This window comes from Protobothrops mucrosquamatus, unplaced genomic scaffold (genome assembly GCF_001527695.2).
Source record: "Protobothrops mucrosquamatus isolate PMUCROS unplaced genomic scaffold, P.Mucros_1.0 scaffold2711, whole genome shotgun sequence".
Lineage (NCBI taxonomy): Eukaryota > Metazoa > Chordata > Lepidosauria > Squamata > Viperidae > Protobothrops > Protobothrops mucrosquamatus.
Genome location: NW_015388756.1, coordinates 87,614 through 106,468, shown reverse-complemented (window position 1 = coordinate 106,468; position 18,855 = coordinate 87,614). Strand labels below are relative to the sequence as shown.

The following is an 18,855-nucleotide window of genomic DNA, read 5'->3' as shown; positions in this document are numbered from 1 at the left end:
TTAAATTTCTGTCTCTTTCCTTTAGATTGAAAATTTATCTTTGTATACTTCCAAATAATGCATTGGTTGTTCTTTGGACAACAAATGTCCAAAGACATTTTTTTCAATGTTTTGATGACTTTTATTTTAAAAAAACCCTTTAATTTCCTGTTGAATTTACTCAATTGTAGATATATTGTTGATAAAGTTTAAAGTTCTTTCTTTAAAGCGTCTGGAGCACGAAGACTAAGTCGAAAAAACTGGGGAGCACATGGCGTGGTACTGATATTTATAGACTCAGACTTAGTCACGTGGAGCAGGAAGGTTAAGATAACCCATTGGTGAATTTTCCATCCAATCATGCTGGAGAAAAGGGATTTTGATTAATAGCTCATTGATAGTCATATTTGCCAACTTCCGACCAATTAATGACAAAAGTGCCAAAATGGTTTGTACATTTCCCACAGTGATTGTTTTTTAAAACAGTTCAGATTCTTGAGGGCTTATAAAAGAAACTCTGAACAGCTATATCTAGTTATCTTTCCTGTGTTCTCTAGATACTGTACATCAGTGGTTGAAGGGAGATCTCATGTGATGAGTTTGTGATGAATCAGGCAAAATCATGTCATGCAGGATAGTCTGTTACATGTGGGCATGTGTGGGTGTATATATGTCTTTGAATCACTGGTTGGCTCTTGGTGACTACCTGGACAAGCCCCTGCAGTTTTCTTGGTAAGATTTCAGAAGTGATTTGTTATTGCCCTCTTCTTCCTAGGATTGAGATTGGGACTAGTCCAAGCTGGCTTTATGCCTAGGATGTTAAGGTCTCTTGGATTCTAGCTTGGTGTCTTAACTACTACACTGAACAGACTGTACAATCTGTTAATAGTAGCTAACAAATCCAGTGGTGGGATTCAAATATGTGTGAACAACCGGTTCTCTGTGTGGATGCTGCTTCCGGAAGTCCATTCTGGGCCTGGGCAACAAAAAATTAGCTATCGGTTCTGCCGAACTGGTGCAAACTGGCTGAATCCCATCACTGAACAAATCCCTTTCAGCCATTTTATTAAGTAAAAGTTCAGCCAGCCTTTCCATCCTGAAAATAAACATAGAGAGATGGGAGAGAGGGAGTCAAGCACCACATTATAATCCCATGGGAGTCAAGCACCACATTATAATCCCATCAGCCAAATTTCAATCTTTAAAGCTTTTTATTACAAAACATTCAACACAAGGCAAAGTCACAGAGTTAATGTGCTTAACAGTGCCAGACTAGTAAAGAATGATATATGAAACTAAGAAGAAATTCTTATGGGGGTTGATTGTCCCGAGAGGGCAGGGTCGGTCATCTGAGGGCTCCTGCATATCCATCCCCATGGTGGTTCTAATAAAAATCATTTCTCCGGTCCTTTCTTTTAATAGAAACTTGGCTGGGGAGGAAGGCCAATATTTTATTTTGAGGGAATCTCTTTTAATCCCTTTTGGCACATTTCTCCTCCATTCACCCTGCTTAGAAAAGCTTTCCAAGCCACTATAGATTTCTGTCCACTTCATTTTTTCAGGCTTCAATCCAATTATGAATAGAAAAGAGCTTTTAAAATATAATGGAACGTTCCTCTTACAAGTCACAGCAGTGGTAAATCTCGCTTATTGCACAACCTGACTGTAGGATAATGATCGTAACAGTTCTTTGAAGTTTACCAAATTATAATTCCTGCAAGAATATGTCTGTTAACTGGGATCATCCATAAAAATAAAAAAATGTGGTTTAAAAAGTGATATTTTTAATACACCAATGATGGGCTCCATCAGAGGTAGCCTGAAATCCCAAGACCCTACAGAACTCAGTTATTACTGCTTTGCAGAATATCAAAGTCTGTACCAATCTAGTCTCAGAGGGATGCTATTCCATGATTCTCTGGTTGGCCCACACTGATTTCAACTCTCTCATTTGGGAACAAATTACCACCCCAACTAGGATGGGGACCAGATGGGAGGGCCCTATCTGGAGAAGGTGATTCCAAAAGTGGCTAGGACCTAAGCCATATAAAAGACATTTAAAAACAGAACCAAAATACAGAATTGTAACCATAAATCTAGTGGCAGCTAGTGCAACCTCCACTGTATCGGTGTAACAAGGCTGATGCAATTCTTACATGACAGCATGTGGACAGCTGCATTTTGCATCTACTGTCATTACTAAATAGTCCACAAAAGCAGCCCCATATGTGGTACATCGCAATAGTCTACCCTGGCACCAGATCCTTTTGTTCCAGATATGGCCAACACACCGGTCCCTTGGCCACAGCCTGTGCTTTGTTAGTCATCTGGAATGCCTTCTAGGTAGAGAGATGAACTCAAGTGATGGTGATTTTAATAGCAGCAAATTCATGTATTCCATTTTTAATATTTTAAAGATATTACAATCTTATAATGTATGTACATTTGAAATCCAAAGACCAAGAAATGAATTTATTTTGAAACTATGTTTATAAAAATAATGTGTGCAAAAGCATAATTCTTGCCTGTGCATCGTTGAAGGTAGTCAAACACTAAATGGTTCTGGTATCCACATAGTTCTATTTGCGTGTCTTCAGTATTTTTATGATTATCTTGAAACTAGGCCTGGCTTCCTGCAGACATAAAGACGCTTCCTACTTGCAAAGTTAAATATTCTGAACCAGAGGAGGAATCCAGCTGCCAGGTCCTAAAGATTCTCAAAAATCTGTTCTGAAGACTCTCCAGAAGGGTGGAAGTGGTGATAAGAAGGCCTCCAGGGTTGACGGACAAAGCTTGCCTTACCCCTCCTGTGCAGAAAACTCCAGGAGATTTCATCACTGTAGAAATAAATTCTGGGTCCCATCTAATAATATGAACTCTTCAAAAAAAATTAGACACGTGATGTCACTTCTAAATGTAGATCTGCACTGTATTTCTATTGCAATGTATTCTTACATTTAGAGAACGTTCAGAGATTGGGCAGAGGACTGCTACTCTACTAAGGGTTTTCCACACAAGGTGAAATAATTGGTTAAGACAGCATATAATAATATATGACTCATATAATAGATCAGCTATATGTCCAGGGGGAAAAAAAGTTATGGGAAGTAGAACCAAATGAACTTAAAATTTTATCCAGGTTTTTCTGCTTCAAAAAGAAGCGTCTGGCAATTGAACAAAGATTCTCAAGCGGATTGTGCGACAACGCTCACTGTAGACTGTATGTTTGTTTCACATTTTTAACTGAAAGGGTTACAACGAGGCTGCGGGAATCTTTTCGGTTTCTGTGTATTGTTATCCTTCCTTTCAGTTCTTCACCTACAGAAACAAAACAGAAATACAAAGATTTTAAGTCCTACAACCAAAGCTGTCTTTCTGCCAAGCAAACAGATATTATTTGCTGATTTAAATCCCTCCTTCTTACAGCCTCTTCCCCCAAGGTCTACCCCAGAGAAGATGGAGGTAAAGTGGTGTGACACAGCACAGGTTGAAAGGAATACAAATCTTCATTGTTAAAGAACATTATCAGTTTTTCCTCTAATACTAGTCAATAAATGTATTTATTTCTGCTACAAATTTGTACATTGTTCAATTTCCAAAGTCTTTTAAAAACTTATAAATAAATTAAAAATAAAATAAAAATAACAAGGAAAACAAAACAGCTGTCTAATGCTAAGAACAATAAATCTTCTTGTCCATTATCACAATATTAATTTTATATTGCACGGTGAAGTTCTGATGTTTATTGTTAAGATTTCTCCTGACTAATTCTAATGATGCTGACCCTCCTGCTTTCCCACGTATCTTTTTAGATTTCAGCTTAATCTGAATGACTCAATTCTTGTAGGTGAATTCATTTATTTGTATTTGCAGAGCCGTCCTTGTCAATGGAGATTCTCAATTATCCAGGTCATGGTTGTCCCTAAGGTTCTTTTCCAAAAGGCAACTGGACTTTCTTGTTTTTTTCCTTGAAAACATTTCACTTCAGTCAGAACTGAAGAAGCTTCTTGGATGAGAAGCAAAACGTTTTCAAGGAAAAAAACCAAGAAAGCCCAGTTGCCTTTTGGAAAAGAAGCTTTGGGACATGTCCACCCTTCTTGTCAAAATGACAAGAAGCAATAAACAGAATCAAAAGAGCAATATAAATAGCCACAAAACACACAAAAAATTGCTATGGAGAAACTTTCTCAAAACAAAAAAGCTTCAGGTATGGTAAATAATCTTGGAAGAATTTTATGTAGAGGTTTCCAGTTCTTTTATTAATTTAAGTAATTGAAATAAAATGAAGCAGAAAAAAAACTACTGAAAGTAGTATTGCACTTGTTAAATATATGTGAATATTTAATTTGTAATTTGTAAAAAGATGTAGCAAGCTTTTATGCCTGCAAAGATGAAGTAATCTTGCTTTTATAACTAAATAAATTAATTTTCTGATATGAACAACAAAACCTGATGATACTTACTTCAAAACACCCACAGCAAAAACAATTATAGGTAGTCCTCGATGTACAACAGTTCATTTAGTGACCGTTCAAAGTAACAACAGCACTGAAAAAAGTGACTTATGACCATTTTTTACACTTACGACCTTTGCAGCATCTCCCCCCACGTTCACGTGATCAAAATTCAGATACTTGGCAACTGACTCATACTTACGACCGTTGCTGTGTCCCAAGGTCATGTGATCCCCTTTGCAAACCTTTTGACGAACAAAATCAATGGGGAAGCCCGATTCACCTAAAAACCATGTTATTAACTTGTCAACTGCAGGGATTCACTTAACAACTGTGGCAAGAAAGGTCGTAAAATGGGGCAAAACTCACTTAACAAATCTTTCACTCAAGTGACAGAAATTTTGGGCTCAGTTGCGGTCATAAGTCGAGGACTACCCGTATTAGGTGAAAAATGCCAGTAGTTTCCTAAAATGTTTGTTAATGTAAAGGTTGCAATTCTACCCCAGATTATTTTATTTTATCTCACTTCAATTATGCATAAAGGGATTAAACCTGCTTTTTAAAGCAAATGAGTTTGTGAAATTCGATGAATTTGTGAAATCTAGAAAACAACATTTCTATAAGGACTGAGGACAGTTTTCAATCAGGGCAGCCCCCCCTCCCTCCCCCGTTTATTTATTTCCAAGCTAATTGCGTTAAGTGACCCAGACAATCACCTTTATTCATGGTCCCCAGGCAGATCTTTGCCTTTCTTGCTCCAATGGGCTACATTAAATCCCCTCTTGTGTGCCACCATTTCTGTTCCTGAACTAAAGCAATGGCAGGGCAATCAGAAGAAGATCTAGGCCAATTAATCAATGCCAAAAGGGAAATAAAATGACTGATGTGCTCTCCACAGCTTTGCTGCTCTACACAGTAGAGAGGATGCTTTTCAAGGCTGAGCTGCATCACCTCTGCTCAGGAAGAAGCAGGCAAGATACAAGTCCCGCTGCAGTTTGATCAAGCCTGAATTCATTATCCTGCTCCTGTGGAACTGACACTCTTTCGGCAGAGAAAAATCAAGTCTGATTTGCCTTTAACAAATCTTCCAGAGAAGCTTGCAATTATAATTACTATGTTTTTGTGTTTTTTTTGTGTGTGTTTTTTTTATCCCTTGGAGGCCTGGTTCTATGGCTGAGCACATTATATAGCAAACGTCATAGTTGAGCTTTTACTTGAATGGAAATGTTACCCACAGACATACTGCATGATCTTTATGGCAGCTAAGGGCTAAAAGTAATTATATTGCTGAACCGCAAGATGGGAAATTGTTCATAAGCTAATGAGATTAGTAGCAGTAAGCTTCCAGAAGCAGCAAGTATAAATACGCCATATCTAGGACCACACAACATGTAAACTGGCTCATCACTAATAAGCCAAACGCTTGAATTACCTGCTTTGCATGTTCTGTCCTTCAGATTCAGTTTGGAAATGTGCTCTTAAATATATATCTCTTGTTTCTATGATTTTAAATTTCAAATTAAAAGTGACTATTTTTGAGTGTGTTTATTGAAATCAATAAAAAAATTTCAAATATCAGCCAATAGCCTAGAAAAAAGGCTATCTCATATATGATTTTTGTACTTCCTGGTAAAATAAATCTTACTATCCACACATATGTACTGTATATCATTGAGTGCACGCTTTTATTGATATAACTGAACTAAATTAAAGTATCAAGAATGAAGTAGCCTTCAGTAAAATACCCCGTTTAAAATATTTGGATTGCTCATGGTTGCTCTTTACCATCTTAAAGCCAGTGTAGAAAACCACACAGCAAGGGACAATAAAAACATAAAAAACGCACTTGTGCTATTTTATTGCTAATAGAATTTGCTGGCGTAAGGCTTTTGTCTTTCAGCTTAATTCATTAAGTCAATACAAAAAAAAAATAAAGCTTTTTTTTTTAAAAAAAAATCAAGATAAGTTATATACACTGACAGAAAGTGGAAAATATACTCTGTCAGGGAAGATACAGAATACACACACACACACACACACACACACACACACACACACAAATCTATTAAGAGCTAGGGAAAAACTAGACAAGTTTAGTATAAATTAGTATAAATAAAACTACAGCATATTCAGGCAATAGCTGTGTAGAACTGATGGTATGCATTTCTGTTATTCAACTTTCTGATTTTTTTTTAAAAAAATGCCCTTTAAGAGGAATGTAGATTCTCTTGTCTGTGAAATATTAGATGGGTCTTGCTTCACTCATTTAGCCCTGTAGCGAAATATTGAGAACAAATGAAGCACAGTGGCAATGTTCTATTGAACCTCATTCTGTATCACTATCCCATTCCGGAGCATCATTCACTCATACCTCTTGACTCACTTCCTAGTAAGCATCATCAGCTACGCAAAGTTCATTTTGAAAAGCACATTGCCTTGACCTCTTAGAGAAAAGGAATGGCATGAAACTAACAACGGTGTTGACATAGAAAAGGAGTTTGAGGAGGGATATTTTGCTTATGCCAACATATTTTCAGAAGTGCCCTTTGTACATACTTCGGTGCTTTTCCTGCAATCAAATGGTCCTATGATTTCATACGATGGCCTTTCTAGCCAAAACCAAAAACTTTCAAATCAGAAAAGCTGCATGGTAGAATCATATTACATTCGCGTTACAATTAGTTTATGGAAACAAAGCATCAGAAAACATGAGCCCCATGTTGTCTGAATTATTTTTGCTTGCCAAATTGAGATACAACAAATGAATAATTGCTGTAAATAAATGCTAATGTAGAAGTAGTATCCTTTTGTGCGGCAAACAAACTATCATCTAATCCATACACTGGGTAAAAATCTGATTAACCATTAGCCTTCTCTACATAGAATTGCAGAATGTTATAAATTGCTAGGGACCTTGTGGGTCATCTGTTCCAAACTTCTGCAAATGCAGGAAGTCTATTAAATCATCCCAACAGATGGCCACTCAGCTCATTTGTGAGGGAACCTACCACTATCCTAGGCAAACTGTTCAGAAATCCCTTCTAATACTCAGCCCAAATCGCCTGTTAGTGTCAACACACTAGGCTTGTGGTTTAAACAAAGAAACATATATGCCCCCTTGTGCACAACAACTTTTAGTTATTTTTAGATGGCTATGACATGTGTCCTGAACTTCTTTTTTGTAAGCTAAGAATGTCTACATTCTTTAATCACTTCTCATACAACCTGTCTGGTGGGCAGCTTACCATCAGATTCTCTGAATCTGCACCAGTTTCTATGTATTCTTTTTAAAGTGTGGTGCCTAGAATAAAAACAGTACTCCAAGTGCAGCTTAACCAGTATAAAGAACAAAGGAAGTATTATGTCCTGTAATCTGGCCATCCTTTTTTGGTTAATATGACCCAAAATGGCACTAACCTGTTTAGCTACTATAACATTGTTTGTTGTATTTAGTTGGTGTCTCAGAAGCACTCCAAGCAACTTCCCATATACTCTGCCATCAAAGCATGTTTCTCCAATCCTGTACTTACACATTTAATATCGATATCTTATGACGGTTGTCAATGAACATCATCCTTTTGGGTTTGACCCAATATTTAACCCTCTTGAGGTAATTCTGAACTGTGGTTCTTTTTTTGTCCTCTATGATGCCAGCCAAAACTTGTAGTTTAGTAGCATCTTCAAATCTGATTGGCATGCCTCCTATTCCATGCTATTTATAAAGCTATAGAAAAGCACTAGTCTGAAGACAGAGTCTTGGGAATCCTACTCAGTCAGCACAGAATCATTTAATAAAAGGTGTGTTGGTTCATCCAACTGCAAAATCTACTGAGCCACATTACCCTCTAGCCCATATTCATCCATCTTGTCCTTAAAGAGCATAAGCAGAGATTTTGTCAAATGCTTTATTGGGATTACGATATGGCTATGTCCACAACTTTCCCTTATCTTTCCCCCCCACCCCACCCCCAGTGATTCCTTTTGAAATAAAAAGAGATAAGTCTAGTTCAACAATTTGTTTCTGCAAAACCCGATGTTATTTTCAGGTAGCGATATCTTTTTAAACAGTTTGTAGGCATGCTACTTGACAATCTATCAATATTACTAAGCATTCAACTATCTGTCACTTCCCAGAGCTTCTCTATTACCTTTTTTAAATACTGGGACTATATGTGCTCCTCCAATACCTAATCAATTCCCAATATTACAGTCAACAATACTTGGTCACTTCTGTCAAATGGTATGTAATTTGCAAGGCCCAGAAGTCTTAAATTCACGGAAGATAAATGGATTCTTACAGGTCAATGGGGAACCTGAGAATGTCAGTTTATTAGTTTTCCTACATCATGTTGAGGATTTCCAAATGTCTCCCTTGCACTCCTTCCATTACCAGCTGTGCATGTAGCTAATGCCTAGCGCGTCTCTATTTGAATATGTGCCTCTATTTCTCTCCCACATCCAATTTAAAACCCTTCTGAAAAAGTTAACAAAATATTTGCGAATACTTTTGGCAAATTTGCCCAGTTTTCTTTGTCCTTTTCCCTTTCCCTTTTTCCCCTTTCCCAATGTGCATATTAACTATTTATGTTTATCAAGGTAATGTAAAAATTAATTCCTAGGCATGTTGAAGTTGCAGAGTCATAGAAAAAAGATAAACAGTTGCTTGAGTTAACTTTTTGTGTCTAGACGGATACACTTTGATTGGGGGGAGAGGCAATGATAAGGAAATGGTTTGTCCTTTTCATTTTCCAGGATTTTATTTCAACTTTCCAGACTAGCCTACAGTTTCCTGGCAGTCTCCCATTTTATTACTAACCAGATTTATTACTAATCTACTTACCCTCAGTAGATTAAGTATTTTCACCTAGAGTCTTAAAAATTCTGGATCGGTGTTAAAATAACTTTCATATATGCTACAACGAAAGGCAAAATGGAAACAGTGATGGCACAGAGTTAAGCTTTTGAAATAATTTTGTATGTGGATTTGTTAACAACCAATCTGTTCTGAAAAGTATAATGGCATGGCAAAAATATATATACCTTCCTCAACAGGAATTGGCTTCTCCAGAAAAAACATTGTTTGTTTCCAGTGTGTCTTGGTGCAACAGGGACTAGTTGAAAGCAGAATCTGCAGTAATAAAATTTAGAGAAGCCTGATAAAGTACAAGTCTAAATAACATGCTTCATTAATTCATTATACAACAATACATATTAAATGTTTGCAATACCAAATAGGCTTATTTCCAAACACCTTAAGGCAAAAAGCTGCCAACATATAAAATATATTTTATAATTAATTTTGAACATGTAGCTTTCAAATACTTACTTGTTTGTTACAATTCTTCTCAAAGTGCACATCAAAATATCCAGCAATTGCCTGAATTAAATGGAAAACAAAACAGAAATTTTAGTTTACTAGACTTACTGAATAGGTTAAAGCCTATTATGCCCTTTTCCCACTAACAGAAACCAGCCCACTGTATTGGTGGAACAGATTAAAAAGATACAATCCATGTTAAGCTTTATAATACTGAAAATCCAACATAATATTTTCTAAAAGCCCTGCTTCCTTTACACTCCTGCTTTCACTCTTGTGAGGCTCTTCTTTCAAATGCTGTTTACCTTTGTTGATGTGCCCATTAGGATTGCCGGGCTATGTCTTCGAAGCTACTTCAGATCTTGTATCATCAAATAACAGAAAAATCAAGTTTCCTGTCCTGCCCAGTGACAACACAGTCCAAAACCAGGACTGAAACATGCATTTTTATGATTTAATATATGGAACTTTATTGACTCACAGAAAATGTGGACGTGAATATGAATTGTGATTTACTGGTGAAACTCTTGAAATACAACAAGGTCCATAATGATCCGTGCTTATGATTCATATTTTTGTGTCAGCCATATTTGAATGGGTCAAATCTGAGAGCTTCTGTGCAACATCAGCTTTAAGCACTACTTTGGTAGTGATTGAGGGAGAAATCTTGCAACAAAATGGTACAAATGCAAGACAATATGATCCTCTATTGCATAGTTCCCCAACCTTTTCAGCTTTGCAGACAGGCTGCGGGGGGGAGAGGGTTTTTGTGCATATGGTAGGCAAGCGTGTGCATGCGACCAGGTCCATTTGCGTGAGTGGCGGGCACCCACACCTGCTGCTCGCGCAAATGGAGCGCGTGCAAACGCGCTCACCCACTGCTCACATAAGTAGGGATGCACGTGCATGCTCCCTTGCCTGCTACTTCCCTGGCCCGGTTCCAAAAGGCTCAAGTCCCGGCAGTGGGCCACAGCCCAGGAGTTGGGAACCCCTGCTCTATTGGATTAATCTTGTCCTATAATTCATGATAAAAGAGCTTGAAATCAAGAAAGTAAGGTAAAAAAGCAAATTGTTATATAACCAAGACATTGTGCCAGTTGATTCTCTAATTCTTACAAGCCACAGTCACATAAGCTCAGCTTTGTAGTCCAGTCTAGAGTCACAAGAACAGAACAAAAATGCTCTCTCACCTTCTCTTCCTCCCCTTGCCCAGTGTCACATCCCTTTCCCCCCCTTTTGTTTTTAAGCCTTCCTGTTTCACTTGATTTTTCCTCCACATTTACCCTCATTCACATTTCCTTTTTCTCCTCAAAATAAAGCAGCAGCAGAACTTAAGTTTGAAAAGAAGCTGCAAAATATTGCAGCTCTGTAGTAAGTAAACCAAAATGACTGCTACCCATCCAATCTAGGCACCAGGGTGCTAGCTACAGGCCAAGGCAAAAGGCTCCTATTATCTCAATTCCAAATTATTCAGCAACTTGTTTAAGAATTCACACAATCTGACTTTCTCTATCTGTTCCTTTAGTCTCTCCTGTGCTGTCAGCAATTCAAGATAGATCAGAGGAGGAAAATCAAGTCATGCATCCCGAAACTGTTTTTATTATGTTACAGTAACAGAATCTTGCAAATCCAAATGCTCCTTCCTCCTCTTATCTTCAAGAGATGAGGGAGGATCAAGCCAGAGAGGCTTTCTCAAATTATATTTCTGNGGGGGGGGGGGGGGGGGGGGGGGGGGGGGGGAGAGGGTTTTTGTGCATATGGTAGGCAAGCGTGTGCATGCGACCAGGTCCATTTGCGTGAGTGGCGGGCACCCACACCTGCTGCTCGTGCAAATGGAGCGCGTGCAAACGCGCTCACCCACTGCTCACGTAAGTAGGGATGCACGTGCATGCTCCCTTGCCTGCTACTTCCCTGGCCCGGTTCCAAAAGGCTCAAGTCCCGGCAGTGGGCCACAGCCCAGGAGTTGGGAACCCCTGCTCTACTGGATTAATCTTGTCCTATAATTCATGACAAAAGAGCTTGAAATCAAGAAAGTAAGGTAAAAAAGCAAATTGTTATATAACCAAGACATTGTGCCGGTTGATTCTCTAATTCTTACAAGCCACAGTCACATAAGCTCAGCTTTGTAGTCCAGTCTAGAGTCACAAGAACAGAACAAAAATGCTCTCTCACCTTCTCTTCCTCCCCTTGCCCAGTGTCACATCCCTTTCCCCCCCTTTTGTTTTTAAGCCTTCCTGTTTCACTTGACTTTTCCTTTACATTTACCCTCATGCACACTTCCTTTTTTCCCTTAAAATAAAGCAGCAGCAGAACTTAAGTTTGAAAAGAAGCTGTTTTGCTCCATTCCTTGTTGTAAAAGAAAAGCAAAATATTGCAGCTCTGTAGTAAGTAAACCAAAATGACTGCTACCCATCCAATCTAGGCACCAGGGTGCTAGCTACAGGCCAAGGCAAAAGGCTCCTATTATCTCAATTCCAAATTATTCAGCAACTTGTTTAAGAATTCACACAATCTGACTTTCCGATAGACAAGGAAATCAGAGAGGACACGACAGTCGTTAAGTTCTATCTAGTCTCCTCCTTTTAGTTCAGTACGTAGGGCTTTGACAAAAATAATACAATGTCATTGTCTTAGAACGTTTAGGTTTACGAGGAAGGAGGAGAATAGAAGTTCTCTACTCCCTCCTAGTTCGGTCTCTCCGAAAGAGTTTAATATAAAGACCCTTTTTTAAAAAAAACAAAATCTCCTTTCCTCAAGGTTACTTTTACAGCCCATTATGTATTCAAAGAATGTGGCAAAGAATAATGGCCACAGTTTTCAGAAATATTTGAATTTGAAAAGAAAGGTGATTGTTCATGGAGAAATAGTTTTTAAAAAGCCTATATTATGTTCCACAGCCAGGCCTGAACCATTTATCAACACTATTTCAATGTTGACCAAGGGGGGGGGAGAGGAAATGGCTCTGATTCAACCTTATAAAGACCGAGTTGCTTTGGCTTTTTGCTTTCCCCCTGGGGCTGATGATGTGCCATCTTTGACTCTTGACAGGGTAGCACTTCGCTAGCGCAATGTTTCTCAACCTTGACAATTTTAAGGCATGTGGACTTCAACTCCCAGAATTCCACAGCCAGCATTGCTGGCTGTGGAATTTTGGGAGTTGAAGTCCACATGCCTTAAAATTGTCAAGGTTGAGAAACACTGCGCTAGACAGAGCTGGTGAGCAGTTCGCGGATCTTCCTGGAATTGCAGCACCCAGTCAAAGAGATGTCAGCCATCGTTAGGGGAGCCTTTGCACAAAAATATCTTGTGCATCAATTGTGCCATTCCTGGCCTGGGAGGCCTTGCTCACAGGAACTCATGACTTGGTCGCTTCTTAGCTGAATTACTGCAATGCACTCTGTATCTTGTTGACCTTAAAGACCAGTTGGAAGTTACAACTGCAACGGAATACAGTGGCATGTGGTGCTGGGTGCACCTTGGGTTGCCCATTATCCTATCACTGTTGTGGGAGCTGCCGGGTTTTTTTCCTAGATGTGGTTTGTCAGCCCTTTAAGGTAGATCTGATTAGGAAACCAAACTCATGCATGCTAATGCTGATTTAAATATAAGGTTACAGTTAACAAATCTTTTAAGTCTGATTGTGCTTCCCCCCCCCCCTTTATCTTCATGTGAACTAGAGAGAGTCTTTTTTGAGACACTTTCTCAAATTACAGTTATGGCCCTGACTCAGATTTCTCTTATCTAACTGCTGTTATCACTTTTGCCCATGACACAATTCAAGATGCTAGTTATTACCTTTATAGCTCCATATAGCAGAGAGTTAAGTTATCTGTGGGACTGCATGTCCATGACAGTATCTGCCCACCCCACCAGGTTGGATAGGGCAGGCATGCCTCATATCTCTTTCCTTACATGCTGCTATTTATTTTATTCATTTATTTATTTAAATTTCTACGCCACCTGATTTCAAATGACTCCAGGGTGACCGACAAATTAAAAATATTAAAAACAAAGAGAAGGAAAATGCAGCAATGAACAAAAATGAAGAATGAAAAATGGCAAGGACGATAACAAGGAAGACAGGAAAGAAAACAAACTCACATAATCCAAACAAGCTTCAATGCCCCTTGCCAAAGGCTTGGGCAAAGAGCCATGTGCTTCAGGGTGGTTCAAAATACCAGAAGCGTAAGATGTAGGAAGCACAATTTTTCTGCAGCAGCCCCTACCCTGAGGAATAGTCTTGCCCCTGGTATCCTGCAGGTCTCCGCCCTTTTAGCTTTCAGGGATGCCAAAGTGTTAGCTTTTCCTCCAGGCATTGGGATAAGGCAGGTTGGAGCCGGGAGATCACATTGTTCAATGGAATACAAATTGCTGGTGAGTTGCCAGGTTTTTTGTTTTGCTGTCTTTGGTTTCATAAGATAAGCAGCCATATAAGTCAAATGCATACATATTCATTACTCATCCTAGGCCAATAATAACACACTTACACCTAACTAATTACAAAAAAAAGGGAAAGTGGGATATCCATTTATATCAATGTATCTGCAAGTCAAATACTGCAAGACAGTTTCAAACAGGTTTAGTAAAACTGTTAAAGTGTGAGTGTTCTATCTTTTTTTTCTTCTTCTCACCCCAGGTGATGAAATGTGCTTTCTAACTCTCTGCGTGACTTAGCAAAACGTTTAGATTGGATTGTACGTTTTTTTTTTTTTTAATAACTGGTTGCCAAAAATAGTTACAAATCACTCATGAAGACAGGAATTAACTTGAACAGGTAAGCATAAATAGTAACAGAAGGTTATAGTTTGTATCATATCCTATAAAACTTTCAGGCTGGGAATTCAGTGGTTTAGTCATTCAGTTTTCTTTTACCAAAGAGAAAAAAATTGATTTTAAAGTAAGTACTAAGAAAAGTTTAACAACTGATGTCCACAAATTGGAGTGTTACTTGCATTGCAGATTGATCTTTAAGCCTAGATCACAAGAAATATTAATACAAAATAATTTCTAAGAATCCATGTAGGAAAAAACACAGTATTCTAGCACTAGCCATTTTGAAGGTTTGATAACAAACATTTAAATTTGGCTCCGACACCAGAAGTTGTACTCTAATAATGAGCTTCACATTATTTTAATAATTGGCTAGGTTCAACTTTCTATTTGCTGCATTTTAATTAACTGACTGATTAATTGATTGATAGACACTGCTTAGCAATGACAGTAAGCAGTTTAGGGTTTCCTGCCTGAGCAGGAGGTTGGACTAGATGACCTCCGAGGTCCCTTCCAACTTTATCATTATTATTCGGCTTTTAATTATTGTATTTGTATTGTAGTTTTTATGAGGCTGTTAGCCGCCCTGAGTCCCATGAGGAGAAGGGCGGGGTATAAATTAAATTATAAATAAATAAATAAATAAATATTATTATAAATATAATTGCATCAATTGGAATGCCCATGGTACAAATACAAATTTATGTTTCCTGGTTTCAACCTCTTTTCCTGTAGTATTCCAACAGTGCATACTACAAGTAGGTTCTCACAGTTAAGGGCCTTATTCAAGTCAATTCTGATTGGAGAAAGCAATCCTCAAAGTACCTAGCTTTCAACCCATGAAGGATCTCTGAATATTTATGATCAAGTTCCATAAGGCAGGTGGCACAGTGAGTTCATTGAGTTGATCGAAGCTAGAGATAATGGTCACAAGTTTCACTATAGCTATGCATTTATTTTTAATGCTGGATTCTTTTGCAATTTGAACTCAAGACATCCTTGAAGTCCAATATTACTTCTTCCACAGCAAAGATTTTAAATCATGAGCTAATTTGTATGACTTAACGCCCTACAGCATTCTGAGCTTAATTTTTTTAGAATTGCCTAATTAACATTGGTGGAAGCATCCCCCCCAAAAGCATCACTTGGTAGAATTAATCATTTCATTACTTCAGTTGCTAATTATTTTTGAAAGGCCAAATGTAATAACACTTTTAAAGTGTTAATTTTAACTTTTAGGAATATGATTTAAGGTTTATGCAAACAATTATTTCCCTTCATCTTTTTCCCTAAAATACTAAGGCCAACCAAATAATACACACTTTAAAGCAAAGAGAATTACAGAAAATAATTACTAAAAGAACAAAAGCTGATCCTTCAAATTCCATTACTCTAAGCAGTTGGTCCACAGCAACCTCAGCATCATGGCTCCATGGAATAGGAGATTAGCTAACAAGTGGTCAACTGTCAACATCAGAATATCAAGTGGGCCTTGCCACACAGTATTTCTAAATTACAGTGCTGCTAGCTGTAAAAAATGCAATTGTACATGACAATTGTTCCAAACAGAGGTTGATCTTTTTCAGAAGGATTGTTCACCAGGTCTAACATGGTAATGGTTGCCTGAGAAGGATTATTATGAGAAAGAAACACTTTTGATTGTGCTTTGCTAGGGGTTTTATATGGGGTATTTTAGAGCAGGCTTTTTATTCAATATTTATTGTGATTTTTATTATTGCCTGTTCACCGCCCTGAGTCCCGTAAGGGAGATAGGGCGGTATATAAATTTAAATAATAAATAAATAAATAAATTGTTCCTTCTCCTCCCACTCCTAGAGACTCGATTAAACCCACAAAAAGCTTTGAGGGCATGCAGCAATCTATTCCTCTGTATATCACTGCATGCAGCTTTGCAGCATTTTGCAAGTATGAGAGATTCTACTATTTTCGTTCTTCCCTTAGGATTGCTCTCTAATGGCTTTAAAAGGGAAATCTGTCCTAGTTATTGTTAATTTTTTTACTTATACATAATTTTTTATTAATCTCTGTTCGAATTTGTGCGTTCCATTTTAGAAAGAATTTCAAGGATTTCTGTAATCAAATTTTGAAACATTTATGGTCGCAGAGGAAAAATCCTCATCTTACACGATATGTCCAAACATGACTAAACTATATTATTAAAAATCTAGAATAGCTAGTAGGCTATTAAATCCTATTTAAACCCAGATTTTTCTTACAGATAGATAATAGTCTTCATTCTGGAGATGTCTGAAGAATTATCTGCAGTACTAACAAAAAGAGCACACGAGAACCGGCTTACCGATGTGGGATATTTCTTTGGTTTTGATAGATAAACTGTCCTTACCACTGCTTCGCCTTCTCTCATCTTTGACAGGAGATCTATAGATACCCAGATGAGTACTCATGAAAAATTCTAGGATATGTGTAACAATCTATTAAAGAATACTGAAGAATACCCCATTAGGAAATCGAAAATAAACCAAATGGGATTGGTCATATAGAACTGAAAGTCTGGCTTGACATGCAATTTTGAAAGGCTATTTTATGTTGACAGACATTGTGACCAAATAAATTATTCTGCCTTCTGTTCTCAGCATTTCCAAGTCAAAGTTGGTGTGGATGGTGAAGAGAGCTATTTGAAATAAAAGCAAGCAGAAGAGAGTAAAATAGGTTAATGAGATGTAAAAATGCACAAAAAACGCTGTATTTCTCCTGGTCATAAACCAAGTCATCTGTACAAGGGGAAAAATGAAGAGCACCAGAGCTGCAAATGCAATCATTAAGCTGGCATACAGACCTGTGAAATTAATGCACAAATGAAATGTAGGTTAAGTTAGTTGCCTCAATCTAGAGATCCTTCCAAATCTATTATAGACAGCATGTACATAATCAACATCAGCAGCCTTAATGTTGCCAAATCAGAGCTGCAACACAATAACAGGAGGGGAAGGGAGGGGAGTTAATATAATGTTTTGTGCATGCCTAATTATTTTCAGCATTCAGGATTCTTATTTGCTCTATTTTTACAGAGGGACCTGTTTTACTTAAAAAGCATGCATTTTTTGCATTTTTAATGCAAAAATAAGCATTGAAAGTACAGTGAGCACGCAGTTCATTTCAATTTATTTATATTCAGCTGGGATGTCACCAGTCTCCAAATTTACTCAGTTGCTAACCTGCACTTAAAGTCTTATGGTTGAAGATAAACCAAATCATGGGTTAATATTACAGCCACTACATTTACCTGAATTCTCTCCTTGAGCAAAGAAAACAATTTGCTCAGATTATATATCACTGACTGGTTTATACAGCAGCCTCTGAAAGCAAGTAATCTAACCAACTCACTTAGGTGAAGGGAAATTAAAAGTTACCATCATCACTATCAGTTGCAGGGAGCAATTTATCATTTTTTGTTTCTCATTGGTATCGTGCTCCAACAGCATGCAGCTAGAGCAGATACAATTAGGCAGCTGGCCACAGAAGTAGGAGGATAATGTGCTTTTGATGGAGTTTATTCAACCATGGAGATGACATGCTTGTAATGCATGCAGCAGAGAGGGAGAGTGAAACAATCATACGTTCCTACAGCAGAAATACTACTTAAACATTTAAAATGGTACTCCTTAAATTAAAACAATTCAGAACATTAATATAACTGAATGAGCTTTTCTCTCAAGGGGAGGATCAAAGAAAATGTATTTTGGTTATTTGTAATGTTCATGGTCATTTTCCACCTCTAAAATGCAAAGCAAAACAGAATACTGTAAGAGAATATTTTGAATATTATTAACTGGACCTCATACAAATGCTTTTTTAAAAACTAAAATTAAATTTGCATTAATTTTGTTTTAAATTTACACCTGGATTTCAAGTTATCTCTCATATACTGACAGTGTTCATTTTTCCACTCCTTCCTATTGGTTCCTTATAGGATGAGGTTGTATGGGAGGAGTTTGGTTGTATGGGAGGAGTTTGACTCTGTTGCTCCCGAGGACGTGGACAGGGTCTTGGGGAGGCTGAATGCAACCACATGTTTGTTAGATCCGTGTCCCTCCTGGCTGGTACTGGCAGCTCGGGAGGGTACACGAGCCTGGCTCCAGGGAATTATTAACGCCTCTTTGCAGGAGGGTGTCTTCCCTGCGGCCCTTAAGGAGGCCGTCGTGAGGCCCCTCCTCAAGAAGCCTTCCCTGGACCCAGATGAGTTGGCCAATTATCGCCCGGTCTCCAACCTTCGCTTTGCGGCGAAGGTTGTTGAGAGTGTGGTTGCACAGCAATTCCCTCGGCACCTGGATGAAACAGTCTATCTAGACCCAT

The 18,855-nt window shown here is 38.0% G+C and overlaps 1 protein-coding gene across 1 annotated transcript in view; it reads right to left on the bottom strand.

The window, feature by feature from the left end:
• Positions 1–2,419: 2,419 nt before the first annotated feature.
• Positions 2,420–18,855, bottom strand: part of PRMT3 (protein arginine methyltransferase 3) — a 68,071-nt gene continuing 51,635 nt past the window's right edge. The window contains exons 13-15 of the mRNA XM_029286019.1: positions 9,760–9,810; positions 9,474–9,561; positions 2,420–3,297 (exon numbers count right to left, since the gene is read on the bottom strand). Coding sequence (XP_029141852.1) covers positions 3,188–3,297; positions 9,474–9,561; positions 9,760–9,810 — 249 coding nt within the window. The 3' untranslated portion in view covers positions 2,420–3,187. The remainder of the gene's footprint in view (positions 3,298–9,473; positions 9,562–9,759; positions 9,811–18,855) is intronic.